The 15,118-nt window shown below is 34.4% G+C and overlaps 1 protein-coding gene across 2 annotated transcripts; it reads right to left on the reverse strand.

Moving 5' to 3' along the window:
- Positions 1-1,229: 1,229 nt before the first annotated feature.
- On the reverse strand, positions 1,230-14,759 carry hepacamb (hepatic and glial cell adhesion molecule b). 2 transcript variants are annotated; one of them, XM_073840319.1, is made up of 8 exons: positions 14,596-14,759; positions 7,071-7,412; positions 6,708-6,989; positions 6,516-6,609; positions 6,356-6,441; positions 5,027-5,062; positions 4,619-4,689; positions 1,230-4,296 (listed from the first exon to the last, which is right to left on the reverse strand). In XM_073840319.1, the coding sequence occupies exons 1-8, from the start codon at positions 14,681-14,683 to the stop codon at positions 3,967-3,969; spliced, it is 1,329 nt and encodes a 442-aa protein (XP_073696420.1). In that variant the 5' UTR covers positions 14,684-14,759; the 3' UTR covers positions 1,230-3,966. The 2 variants fall into 2 exon arrangements, with proteins under 2 accessions (XP_073696420.1, XP_073696421.1); XM_073840320.1 differs by lacking the exon at positions 5,027-5,062.
- Between the last annotated feature and the right edge of the window lie 359 nt (positions 14,760-15,118).

The raw sequence follows: 15,118 nt of genomic DNA on the forward strand, positions 1-15,118 counted from the left end.
CTCTCATAACACCTGAGCAGTGCCACAGACTGATTGACTCCATGCCACGCCGCATTGCTGCAGTAATTATAATAAAAAGTTATAAATAACTTTTCAGTTGGCCAAGATTTCTAAAAATCCTTTCTTTGTATTGGTCTTAAGTAATATTCAAATTTTCTAAGAGACTGAATTGGGGTTTTCATTAGTTGTCAGTTATAATAATCAAAATTAAAATAAATAAACACTTGAAATATATCAGTCTGTGTGGAATGAATGTAAACATTATACATGTTTCAATTCTTGAATGGATTAGTGGAATAAATCAACTTTTTGAAGATATTCTAATTATATGACCAGCACCTGTACAAGCAGATACTAGCCTAATATTTTACCTACCTGACCGGAAATTATAAGAACAAACGCGAATGTTGTCAAAATTCTTGCCCTGGAAATCCTGGTTCAGTTTGGCCAACCACAAACACCTAAATTTGTTCTTCAGACAGTTTTTCTTCACCTTGAATTTTTTGCAGTCTATAGTACTCCAAATGTTTTTCCCAGTTTGACCGATTAGTACAGCCCAAAATATGACAATAATTGTCCATTTTCAAAAGCACTAATCAGCAAAATATGCAAGTTTCATTCGGTTCAGTGGCATTCAGTGCTGTCAATATGGTCGGTTGATGGTGCGTTGTGAAAACCCTCTATTGCGTCTCACAATTCAGACAATTTCTGACAATTTCTTTGTGATGTAATGACAAATTGAGAGATATGAACTCAGAATAGGAAAAAAACAAAACAAAGAAAGAAAAACAAACAAACTTCTAATAATATAAAAAGTCATAATTCCTTTTTTTTTTAAATCCCGTGGTGGAAAGAAGCTTCCATACCTACTCATGCTAGTCTTATACAACTTTTGATCATGACTGGAACTGTTTTTGAGGCATTGTTTTTCCACAGGGGTAATCTATTAGCATTCCCTTCGCTTATTTGGGTTTCTGTCTCCAACTTATACATTTATGCATGGGTATGAATCAACACAAGAACAGCCGGCTCTCTTTACAATGCCCAATCTCAACGGCCATGCACATGCATAACAAGGAGCCTACTGTGTCTTTTGTGTGAATCAGCATGCACATTGTCTCTCCCTTTTCAGGAACAGTATGAACTTTAGTGAGAAAGGCATGATTACATAAGGCTCAGATTATGAGCAGGAGAAACTTGCATCAAATATGTGAAAGACTGCATTCAGGTCTTTTTCAATCTTTTATTTAACATCTTCATTACAGATCAACTCTACTTGTCATTTACATTCACCAAAATAAAACTGAAAACTGAAAAACTAGAAAAGGAAAGACAAACATACCATGCTGGCTTGACAAAGCCTTCCCTTGAAGTGTATGCAACAGTTGTTGTGTAGTTTGAATGCTTGGGTAGTTCGAATAAGTATAGACCAGTTAGGTGGTTTCTAGGGTGTTGCTAAGTCACTCCTTAGGAGTTTTTGCTGGTTGCTAGACGCTTGCTATTGTGTTATGCTGTTCTGGGTGATAGTTGAGCTATTTTTATAGGGCAGGTATTTTCAAACCTTTACTCAAAAAAGAAAATTCAGTCATTAATTACTCACCCTCATGTTGTTCCAAACCTAAGACCTTCAATCTTCTTCAGAACACAAATTGAGATATTTTTGATTATCCAAGAGCTTTCTGACCCTACATAGACAGCAACACAACTGACACATTCAAGGCATAGAAAGGTAGTTAGGACATTGTTAAAATAGTCCATGTGACATCAGTGGTTCAACCTTAATTTTATGAAAGTATGAGAATCTATTTGTGCATGAAGAAAACAAAAATAACGACAAAAGTACCTTGACGCATGGTGGTACAGAAGTGCAAGACAAAATTTGAAGGACAGGTTAACAGGTTAAAAGGGGTAAGCATTGGCAGTGTTTTTACAAGATGAATGAATATGATGGAAAGTTTCTAGACAGGAAAGCTAAACTTAAAGTTAAAAATATTCCTAATATGTTATGTTATGTTATCTTTTTTTCTGTTGAGACATGCCTTCCCTTTTAAAGACCTGTAAAATTTGCATTTGTGATCGTGAGGCGTGAAAGGGGTGTTTGCTAAAGTTTGTTTAAAAACTTTTTATTTTTGTGGTTTCACTAGTTGACACTAGTAGCACAGGAAATGCATGTGCCTACCTTACCTTAAAAGGATAGTTCACCTAAAAATGATAAATTCTATGTTTTACTCATTGTTAAGCCATTCTTAGGTGTATATGACTTTCTTCTTTCAGATAAATACAATCAGAGTTTTATTGAAAAATGTCCTGGCTCTTCCAAGCTTTATAATGGCAGTAAATGGGAGTTGAGATTTTGAAGCCCAAAAAAGTGCATGTATTGATCATAAAAAGTACTCCACATGGCACAAATGCCTTCTGAAATGAATAAATGTGTTTGTGTAAAAAATATCCATATTCAGAACTTTCTAAACTGTAATCTCTAGCTACTGCTAACTGTGGTATACGTGTTCACAAGAGAGAGGATAATAAAGGCAGTGACGAACAAGGAAGTGACAAACGCAAAAGCACAGAGCAGAGACAAGCATTTGTACAGAAAAATAAAGGAGGATTTTGATATAAGCCAAGAGGAGACTGGTTTTCCTTAGCTGTAAAGACAACTTGTTTCTTGCAAGACTAGAATATTCTCACAGGAGCTTACGCTACGCCAACGTCCTACATCATCCACTGGAACGACACTATCATATGAATGCACATATGACACTTAGCAGAAGCTAAAGATTACGATTTATAGGCCTGGTTTCACAGACAGGGCTTAGACTAAGCTAGGTGTAGGCCATAGTTCATTTAGGACATTTAAGCAATTTTTATAAACGTGCCTTAAAAAAAAACATTAACAAAAGCACTGATATATTTTAAGATCAGTCAATGCAAGTTTCTTTCAGTTGAAACAGCTCAGACTTGCATTTTAGTCTAGGACTAGGCTTAAGCCTTGTCTGTGAAACTGGGGGATAAAGATTTAAATATGGATATTTTTCTTACACAAATGCATCAATTCACTTCAGAAAGCCTTTATTAACCTCCAGGAGCCGTGTAGAATACTTTTTATGATGGATGGATGCACTTTATTGGACTTTATTATCACTCCCATTATAAAGCTTGGAAGAGCCAGGACATTTTTTAATATAACTGATTGCGTTCATCTGAAAGAAGAAATTCATATACTCCTAGGATGGCTTAAAGGTGAGTAAATCATGGGGTGATTTTCATTTTTAGATAAACTATCCCTTTAAACTTGATGTACTAAAATAACTAAAACAAAACAAAAAACGATATAGACATAAAAAAAACAATAACAATTAAAAACAACAAAAACAAGAAAATTACTACAATTTTTCTTAAAATAAAAATGTAAAATACAAAAATAAACACTAATCAAAATAATAAAAACCTATAGTAGTATGTCAACAATACTAAAATAACTCTTGATTACTAGACAGTGGCTAAGGTATTCTGGCTGGTTGCTAGGTTGTTGTGCAAAGTATTTAATAAAAAAAAAACATTTTATCCCCCCTCCACCACACATATCTGATAATGTCAAACTATTAATAAAAAAAACCATAGTTGTATTTAAACAAACATAATTAAACTATAATTAATATTTAGGACTGTGCTGAATTTAACTTGAAGGCTTTGTCAGGCCAACGCAATCACAGTGAAGTGACCAGACATCTCTGAGAGTGAAGAGATCCTAGCATGTTAAAATAAACTAAACATTCACAATGTGCTTTTGAAAAAGTGTCTTAACATGATAAAGCTAAACAAGTTCAAAACGCATAGTATTGGAGCATAAACACATATGTGTATTTACAAATGTACACACATTAATGCAAAAGTATTTGTGCAGGTCAATAGAGTGTCTGTCTTTTTGCAGCATGTGGGCTCGGCAGACGCGGTCAGTGTGATCAACTATGATTTTGGGGAGCCTCTGGGTTCCTGTGGAGGGGTGGACGGATCCTCAGGCACCCTGGCTGGAGATGAGGCAGCAGAGTGCTGAGAGGCTTGACCGGACCCTCGGCTGCGGGGCGGGGACGGGGCTGGTGGGCTCTGACTGTGTCCCTTCCTTCGGCGATGGTGCGGTGGGGATTTAGTGGAGGTGCGAGGGTATCTGCGAGAGGAGCGCGCTGGAGGCTCGAGCGAGTCGGATGGAGGAGGTATTGAGCTGCTGTAGCTCGGAGGGCTGCTGCTGTTGGAAGTGCATGTTTCACACGTCGACGCTGGCTCGCCAGGAGGAGAATCCTGAGGATGTTAAGTGCAGGCATTTACAGTCTTCACACGCCTACATTAATGCACTTTCATATTGTCAAGACACGCAAAACTTCTAGGCTGTTCTTGCAGTGCAGAAATGTGATAATCTCATAACCTATTCTGCTGTACAGTACGTTAGAATATGTGCTGAATATTAATGGCTAATGTAAAGAAATGTTGCAGTCAGGTGGTTGCACTCTGACTCACAGACAGCTGTACTGAGGTAATGAAGCACTCATCCACTTGAAAGCCTATTTTTAAACATAAAGAAGGTGTAATGGGAAAGGGAAATTAAATAATGATGTCATAATACCTTCTCTTTTAAGATGTAGAGTGATACAGGATTCCTGCGCTCGTGGTCAGTCATTATTGGGATGGCATCATCTAGAAACATAAATGAAAAATGATCATTTATTCCTTCTGGTCCTGGAATCTGATTGGCTGAGAGGTCTTTTTAACCATGTGATATTCTACTAGTATCACCACAGGAACTGTTTTACTGTTTGTATTACTCAGCTTTCAGCATTTCTCACAGCAAGTGTCATGATAGGCCTACTAATGTTATTGTGTCACAGAATATAGTATTATGAGTTTTTTGGGAAAAAACTAGTTGTTTAAACTTCAAATATTTAGTTTGAAAATAGTGCCTATTTGAAAATTTGCGATCTCCAGGGTGTCACTGGTCTTTCAGTGCTAATGAACCTGCCAAGAGCAGCCTTACCTTGGCCAATTCTTCTGGAATTTGCCGCTGATGTCTCTATAGTGGTTAAACATGAGATTTAATTCATTTTGGGCATATCTAATGGGTGACACATAAAAATTTATACAAAATATTTCAATAAGAATAAACCATTTTACAATAGTCTAACAGAATATTTTTGCTTCTTTTTAAAAATTGAAGGATAAGACAAAATTATTTTCTGTGGTAAACAATAAAGCAGGCATTTTAACTAATTTAATTTATAATAATTTATTTATTCAATTAGATTTTTCGTGCATCCTGCACTCATGATCATACATTATTGCAATGACATCCTCTTGATATAAAAATGAACAATTACGCATTATATTAAATTACACAATATATTTTATAAAAAATACAAACTACACATTGTACTTTTTAAAGTCAAAATTAGATTCTGTGGTAATAAACAAAAAATCTGATATTTTAACTGATAGTTTTATTTAATGTAATTTAATTTTAATATAACAATATAATATATATATAATACAGAAGAATTTATAAATATACAATACAGTAAAAATCAATTAAAATACAAACTACACATCTGTTGAGTCAAAAAAACAACAACAATACGTCAGTACATTACATTTAATTTCTAACATACAGTTGAGGTCAAAAGTTTACATACACCTTGCAGAACCTGCAAAATGTTAATTATTTTACCAAAATAAGAGGGATCATACAAAATGCGTTATTTTTTATTTAGTACTGACCTGAATAAGATCACAAGATTCACATAAAAGGGAAAATAATAGTTTAATTTATTAAAAAATGACCAAAAAGTGGTACATACGCTTGATTCTCTATACTGTGTTGTTACTCGAATGATCTACAGCTGTTTTTTTTGTTTGTTTGTTTAGTGTTAGTTGTTCATGATTCCCTTGTTTGTCCTGAACAGTTAAACTGCCTGCTGTTCTTCAGAAAAATCCTTCAGGTCCCACAAATTCTTTGGTTTTTCAGCACAGTGTATTTGATCCCTTTCCAACAATGACTGTATGATCGTTCAGGTAACAACACAGAATTAAAAATCAGGCGTATGAAAACTTTTGAGCGGGGTCATTTTTATAAATTCAACAATTAGTTTCTCTTTTGAACTATATGTAAACATCTTTTATGTGAAATATCTTATTCATGACAGTACTAAATAAAAAAATAACATGCAATTTGTATGATCCCTCTTATTTTGGTACAATAATTAACATTTTGCAGATTCTGCAAGGTGTATGTAAACTTTTGACCTCAACTGTATTTAATTATAAACATAATGAATCAATATGTAGTAACATAATTACATTGATTACATACCCTCTGGCTTGATATCTTGATACCTGATGTGATGGTTTGGTGGTATGGGTCTCGGTTTAATAGTTTTGGACTTCTGTCTTTTTGATCTGTTAATGAAAGTATTTGTGGTGAAAATTCAGTTAACTTAAGGATGGATGAGGGGCAAAGAAAAAAAACATACTTTTTTGACGGCTTCCAGCAAGCACACATAGTTACAAGGGTGACAAGGAGGAAGATGCCTACTGTAGACAATATGATATAAAGAGAGCTCCTTTCTGTAAACAAAAGAACATAGTTGACCATTTTACTTCTGTAAACATGAAACAAATATGTAATGAATATATAAAATGATGTTCAAATAACCCATTCTTACTGTAAACGGTAAGTCTGACTGGTGGACTTCTCATGCTACTAATAGGGTTCTCCACCATACAACTGTAGATGTCATCATCAACCATCTGAACGCGTGTGATGGTCAGGACCTTCTGATCCGCTGACAGCAGCAGACGAGTCTCATTTAGTAACGGGTGACCACCTTTTGCCCAGCCGTAGGTGGTCTTAGTGCCTGTTTCATGGGTGCAGTTTAGTGTGAAATTCTCCGTCAGTTCCAGAACGGTGGAGGTGAGCATGTGCACGTGTGGCTTAGAGATTGGCTCTGGCAAAACATCAGGTATGGTTTTATTGTTATCAGTAGATTATTATGATACCAGTTCTATAATGTTGTTTTTATTCTTACCATCCACCGTCAGATCAATGCTGCTCTCTCCAGTGAAGGTGTCGTCGGTGATGGAGATCTCTACTTCATAAGTGCCTTCATCAGACAGCTTGAGGTTATGGAGCAGCAGAGTACCGTTCTCAAACACAAGGATACGGTCTCGGTATTCTGGCCGCAGGTTACCGATGATCTCTGTGCCGATGGACTGGACCACTGTAACAGGTTTGTCCCTCTTGAGCTGCCACTTGATTACAGGAGGATCCAGACTGGTGCTTGTGTATCGGACTGAGAGCAGAGCTTCTCCACCCACTGTCCCTCTGATTAGAGTCTCCAAACTGGTGATGTTCACTCCCTGAACACATGCTGTGACAAGAACAATCTCATTTAAACACTTGATTTATGAGATTAATGTTAGCTTTCCAAAATGTGAAGAGATCAAGTCAGCACCAGTGAAGTCATTATCAGATAAATTCATAAAAATATCATTAGCACAGTTGCCAGGATTTCACAACAAAACCTGCCCAATTACTACTTAAAACGAGCCCAGTTGCATTTTGGGGGGTAAAATGCATGTTTTTTTTTTTGTCAGTGTTCTTTTTTGTTGCGTGAAAAAACTGAAAATGAAAAACTCAGTGAAAAATACAATGCGGAGCAAAGAGGAAACTAACAATGCGTCGACAGACAAGACAGAGCAGGTTACTTTGGTATAAAACAAAGCCTCAGCTTTCAAATTGTGTCATTTTTTTAACAATTCAAACAATAAATACCATGGTTTGTTTGTCAGACAAAATGGCGCATTCAGCCTTATGATTGGTCAGATTACCTGTCAATCAAGCTCCCCTGAGAAGGGTAAAAAAAAGGGACTTGGCAACACTGGTGATTACCTGAACTGTTGTTGACTTTACATTTAAAAAAAATATTTAGTCCTAGATTTAAGATATCTGTTTTTGAATTGCATATACAATCTGGATTTACACAATTGTAACAAAAAAAAAAAAAAAAACATTATACAAATAAACTTGAATTGAATTGAAAAATGTAAAAAAAAAAAAAAACTTTAATGTGATGCATATTAGTAAGCCATCCATTCATAAAACAATAATAATCTTATTTAAACACCTGATTTATGAAATTATTGTTAGTTTGCCAAAATGTGAAGAGATCAAGTCAGCACCAGTGATTTCATTATCAAACAAATTAATAAAAAGTCATTAGCAGGGTTGCCAGGATTTCACAACAAAACCTGCCCAATTACTACTTAAAACTAGCCCAGTTGCATTTTGGGGGGTAAAATGCATGTTTTTTTTTGTCAGTGTTCTTTTTTGTTGCGTGAAAAAACTGAAAATGAAAAACTCAGTGAAAAATACAATGCGGAGCAAAGAGGAAACTGACAATGCGTCGACAGACAAGACAGAGCAGGTTACTTTGGAATAAAACAAAGCCTCAGCTTTCAAATTGTGTCATTTTTTTAACAATTCAAACAATAAATACCATGGTTTGTTTGTCAGACAAAATGGCGCATTCAGCCTTATGATTGGTCAGATTACCTGTCAATCAAGCTCCCCTGAGAAGGGTAAAAAAAAAGGGACTTGGCAACACTGGTGATTACCTGAACTGTTGTTGACTTTACATTTAAAAAATATTTAGTCCTAAATTTAAGATTTCTGTTTTTGAATTGCATATACAATCTGGATTTACACAATTGTAACATAAAAAAAAAAAAAAAAAAAAAGAATTCTACAAATAAACTTGAATTGAATTGAAAAATGTAAAAAAAAAACTTTAATGTGATGCATATTAGTAAACCATCCATTCATAAAACAATAATAATCTTATTTGAACACCTGATTTATGAAATTATTGTTAGTTTGCCAAAATGTGAAGAGATCAAGTCAGCACCAGTGATTTCATTATCAAATAAATTAATAAAAAGTCATTAGCAGGGTTGCCAGGTTTTCACAACAAAGCCCGCCAATTACTTCTCAAAACTAGCCCAATTGCGTTTCGGGGGTAATTCAATCCACAGACATGAAAAACTCAATGAAAAATACATTGCGGAGCAAAGAGGAAACTGACAACACGTCGACAGACAAGACGAAGCAGGTTACTGTGGTATGAAACCAAGCCTTAGCTTTCAAATTTCGTCTTTTTTTAAGAAATTCAAGCAATAAATACCATGGTTTGTTTGCAGGACAAAATGGCACATTCAGCAAATACGATTGGTCAGATTACCTGTCAATCAAGCTCCCTGAGGAGGGGAAAAAATGGACTTGGCAACACTGGCCATGACCTGAACTGTTGTTGACTGCACACAAAAAATATTTAGTCCTAAATTTAAGATTTCTGTTTTTGAATTGTATAAAAATCTTGGTTTATACAATTGTAACGTTTAAAAAATAAATAAATAAATAAAAACTTAAATGTGATGCATATTTGTGAGCCATGCATTAATAAAATGGTTAATAATCTCATTTAAACACCTGATTTATGAAATTAATGTTAGTTTGCCAAAATGTGAAGAGATCAAGTCAGCACCAGTGACCTCATTATCAAATCAATTTAAAAAGAGTCATTAGCAGGATTGCCAGGTTTTCACAACAAAGCCCACCAATTACTACTCAAAACTAGCCCAATTGCGTTTCGGGGGTAAAATACAAGTTTTTTGTCAGGGTTCCCGTGTTAAAATTCAGGGGTTAAATGTCACATTACTGGGGTCGCTTTAACCGCGAACATGAAAAACTCACACAGTGAAAAATACATCGTGGAGCAAAGAGGAAACTGACAGAGCGTCAACAGACAAGACATTCGCAATGAAATTCGCAATTCAAGGGCTAAATATTACATTATTGGGGTCGCTTCAACTCGCAGACACGAAAATTTAAATGAAAAATACATTGCGGAGCAAAGAGGAAACTGACAACACGTCGACAGACAAGATGAAGCAGGGTACTGTGGTATGAAACAAAACCTCAGCTTTCAAATTTTTTCTTTTTTTAAAAAAAATTCAAACAATAAATACCATGGTTTGTTTGTCGGACAAAATGGCGGATTCCGCATTATGATTGGTCAGATCACCTGTCAATCAAGCTCCCTGAAAAAGGTAAAAAAAAAAGGGGGACTTGGTAACACTGGTCATTACCTGAAGTGTTGTTGACTGCACATAAAATTTTTTTAGTCCTAAGTTTTCTGTTTTTGAATTGCATATAAAATCTTGGTTTACACAATTGTGAGATTAAAAAAAAAAAAACTAAAAAAACTTTAATGTGATGCATATTTGTGAGCCATGCATTAATAAAACGGGTAATAATCTAATTTAAACACCTGATTTATGAAATGAATGTTAGTTTGCCAAAATGTGAAGACATCAAATTAGCATCAGTGACCTCATTAAATAAAATCATGGAGAGTCATTAGCAGGGTTGCCAGTAACTGACCTTTTCTTTCAGAAACCTCTTTCTGAAACGGGCCCGTTACTGTGGTATGAAACACAGCCTCAGCATTCAAATGTCTTTTTTTAATAAATCCAAACAAGAAATAACATTGTTTGTATGTCAGACAAAATGACGGATTCAGCATTATGATTGGTCAGATCACAGGGAATAAATAGGTACGATTCCTGTAGGAGTGTGAAAGTATTTTAAATGCATGTTAAATTCTTGTTATAATGTCATACTTTTGATAATGTCATACTAATTGAATATTGATTATTCCATATTTAAAGTTCATAATTTTTAGCTGAATAACACATCACAATTGGTTTATTCTGATTCTCAGCCATTTGAATAAATACATAAAAATATTTGTAATATTATCAAAACTATTACATGAAGTTATTAAATTAAAAGAGATGCAAGTAGTTCATAAACTATGTCAACCCAGTATCATGGCAATTTGTACGTATTTTACAACATGTTCCAACTAATCCAATTTGATAGAATTTTCTATGCAATTCAAATGCATAGATCTCAATTTCATCTCATTTTTTGTGTCTAGTTACTTGCATAGAGATTTTAGTGATTTTTTTTACTTAAAAAACTATTCTATACAGCTCAGAGTTAAAGATTAGAATTCATAATCAGACATTTGATGGTTTGATCCACACAAGGATTGACATTAGCCATATGCTCTTGAGCAAAGCACTTCACATCAGGCTTGTCTGTGAATTGAACCTGTAGTAAGTGCACTGTAGGACACTAAAGTGTCTGCTAAATTACATAATTAGTACATAATTATTATATACATTAAGTATGACTAACGCTGTAAAAGCATGGGGTTTTTAAATTTAGCATTTTGTTTCTTTCACTATATAAGAAAAGTAGTGGCAAATCTTTTATTCTGTTTCATACAATTGAAGGAAAATTATTTTTTTTCCCAAAAAAATTTGTCTCTCGCTTTCTTCTTCTTTTCTTTTTTAAGAGATAGTTCACTAAAAATGAAAATTCTGTCATTAATTACTCACCCATGTTCCAAACATGTAAGACCTTTATTCATCTTCAGATCACAAATGAAGATATTTTTACTACCAGAAAGGTAGTAAAGACATCATTAAAATAGTCCATGTGACATCAGTGGTTTAACCTTACAGGAGAAATTTACAGATAATTTACTCACCCCTTTGTCATCCAAAATGTTCATGTCTTTCTTTCTTCAGTAAGAAATTATGTTTTTTGAGGAAAATATTTCAGGATTTCTTTCCATATAGTGGACTTCTATGGTGCTTGCTAGTTTGAACTTCCAAAATGCATCGCTGTTTTACCTTTTTTTTTGTAAAAGTAGTATCTTCAAAAGTTTCTTAATTTGTGTTTCGAAGATGAACGAAGGTCTTACAGGTTTGGATCGCCATGAGGGTAAGTAATTAATGACAATTTTAATTTTAGGGTGAACTATCCTTTTAAAGAAGCACTCACAAAAAATAAAATAAAATAAAAATAAAAAAAATAACATGCATTTAGAAAACTGATGAATTTCTATTTCCTGTTGTGTTCACTTAGATGATGGTTCATTAGCAATCTCACACACAGGGAAGATTACACTTCATTTGTCAGTTCGGTAAGGCCTCACCATGCCTTCTGTCTGACTTTACTGCAACCTTGTGCACATAAAGCTATAATAACACTCATCTGATCCCATTGCCAGAGAGGGCAACAACATAACTTACATAAAGTATACTTGCACAGTCCAAGACACCTTTTACTATCGAGTTCTTTCTGATATTGATGACTCAGATCACACTGAACACATTCAAGCCAAAAATGGGTCACAACTCTTTTCTGACAGTCTCACAGACAGCAGAGAAGAAATACAAAAATATCAAAATGAAACTTACTATATAATCATGCATAGCTAGCAATACACCACAATTTCTATGAGATTTTGGAAGAAGTGTTTATGCTCATAATGGTTGTGAAGTCTTCAGTGTCACATGATCCTTCAGTAATCATTCGAATATGTATAATAATTGTAATCTTTTTTTAATTTCAATCATTTGAAACAATGCACTTAATACATGTTTTTACTTATATTTTACCACCTGTCCCTAACCTGACCCGTATCCTGCCTCAATAGCAGCAAAAGTGTTTTGCAATACAATATGAACACTACATTGTACTCAATTTTTGACATAAGTACATAGTAGTTAAAGCCACCTAATTTAAAGTGGGACCTTGTATTGTATTTTAGTGAGTCACCTTTTAAAGCTGTAAGTATTGTAATGTAAAGCATCAAAGATTCTCATTCTCTTTATCTGATAACCAGCAGAATAAAAAGCCTGTGTGGAAACGGCCCATCTCCTTGGTAACTGCTTACAGTGCGAAAGGCCTGCCAGAGATGAGCACACAAAAGCTTGAATTGTTTGGCCCAATTTCCTGGCATGAAAAGGACCCACAGAGCGACAAACAATCAGTGTGATTAGATGAAAAGTGACACACGGGGCTCCTGTGACTCTGTTGATGACAACATTGGCCAATTGTACAACACAAACAGCTTCTAAAGTAGTCATGATGCGAGGATAGGAAAGGGTTTTCATGATGTTGTAAATAGCAATATAAAGTACATTCTAAGTCGTCTTTGTCCATCTAGTAACTTATTGTCTCAATGCTGCTACAGTGTCTGCTCGGACACTGCTTCAGACAGGCACAGCATTACACTGTAATATTAGCGTACAAAAACCTATAGAAACAATATTTTTCATTTACTTAACGTTCATTTTCATTTGAATGTGGTATAGCAATATTTCAGATATTTTAGTCACTTTCATACTCATAATGAATGAATGCCACTGTAACCCAACATCACATCAGATATAATTTATTTTAACCCTGGATAGCCTGTCATATAAAATAATAGTCAGAAAAATCTCTTTTCTTGTTCTTTTTTATGTTTTTTTTTTGGCAGTTTTGCTTTGACTATAATATTTGATACATCAGGCTTTTATATTATGATATACTCGATGAGGAAAAACACCTCAGATTCATTCAGAGGCATAAACTTAACGGAGAAAATTTGTAAATATGCAATTTGTTGCATTTGCTGTTATCTGTATGTGCAGAAAGTAAGATGAAATTCTGAAAGCTTGTAATGTAAATCCTGTATAGCAGACAACTTACATAAAATGCATATAAATATTGATATTTATATATTTTAATACTTATAATATTAATACATTTATTTAACATGATTTTCTGAAAAATTATGTATGGACAATCAAGTAAACCTAGGTTGCTTCAGTCCAGTAAATGTTCTTGAAATGTTACTAATAATATAAAAGTTAACAGGAAAGATTTCACAGGAAAAGACACCAAAAGATACTAATTTTAAAATGATACTAAAAGGACTTTTACTTGCTAAAAATGTATAAACTATCAGTGCGGCAACAAAAGCGATGTAGAAGTTTGTTTACAACAGTTTTATTAACAAAGTTTTGATATTTTTGATGACCATGACGATTTAGGGTCTTAGATATGTGCTTATAAAATATGATACAGTAGGCTTTATAGGGTTAAGAAAGTACAAGAATACTTTTCAAGCATAACATTTCATAGTTTCAAGTAATAAAACAAAAGATATTTTGTCATTAAGATAAAAAGATTGTGACACATTTTGGCTGCCAAACATCCACAAAAAAAATCACACTGACACCAGTTATTAAAAAGTAACAACTAACAAGTAATAACTGATAAAAAGATTCTAGAAAAGCTCAAAAAGTGACACCTGTTCAGAAGAAAGCTTTAGCATTATTTATTTGCCACTTAAATTAATATTACCTTACGTTATGAAATTCATACATCAAGTCTGATATATGAGTCCAAAAGGGTCTAAATGCTAAAGTGTCTACACCAATAGAAAATATAGTTATTTTCTGGTTTCTATTCATTACAAAATCCATCCGATCTTGACATTAACCAGCAATGCCAAGAATAAAATATAAAAGGGAAAAGCCGTCTGTAATTTTTCTCGAACTTCCAGTCATAACTACGCCATTAGTTCTCAGTCAAGGCCAACAGTGCAGCATTGTCATCTGAGAAAAAGCTACATTTGTCCCTCTTACCTGAATGAAACAGAACTGCAAGGATAAAGAGGAGAGGAGCAGCAAAAGCAGCTGATGCCCAAGAGAAAGCCTCCTTCTGTGCCTTCATCTTGGGTCTAACTTTCACAGTCTTCCCAAAACAATTAGCATGATTTGTTCACTCTGTGCACATCCCCCAACTCAAAATCCGGCCATTCCTTCCGAGGCTGGGCTATGCTGTGCTGCGGTCAAACACACACAGACGTGCCCTCACACACACATGTGTATATGCATTCTCACAACCAGTGCACTATGATGGCATGTTTGAGTCGTTGAATGGGTCTGTTTGTGTAAGGGGGGAGAAGGGGTTGTCATTGCTTCACGGCCTGACTGTTCGTTGTATTTCACAAATTAATTTTCTTTTGTGCAATTAAGATAATTACATAACAAGATTATAAAAAAACAAGATTCTTAAAAAAATTTAGAATGGAACATACAACATAACATCTCATGTTAGATGAATGTTAGATTTTTTTCTGTGATGCAAAGCTGAATTTTCATCAGC

This window comes from Garra rufa, chromosome 5 (assembly GCF_049309525.1).
Source record: "Garra rufa chromosome 5, GarRuf1.0, whole genome shotgun sequence".
NCBI classification, from domain to species: domain Eukaryota; kingdom Metazoa; phylum Chordata; class Actinopteri; order Cypriniformes; family Cyprinidae; genus Garra; species Garra rufa.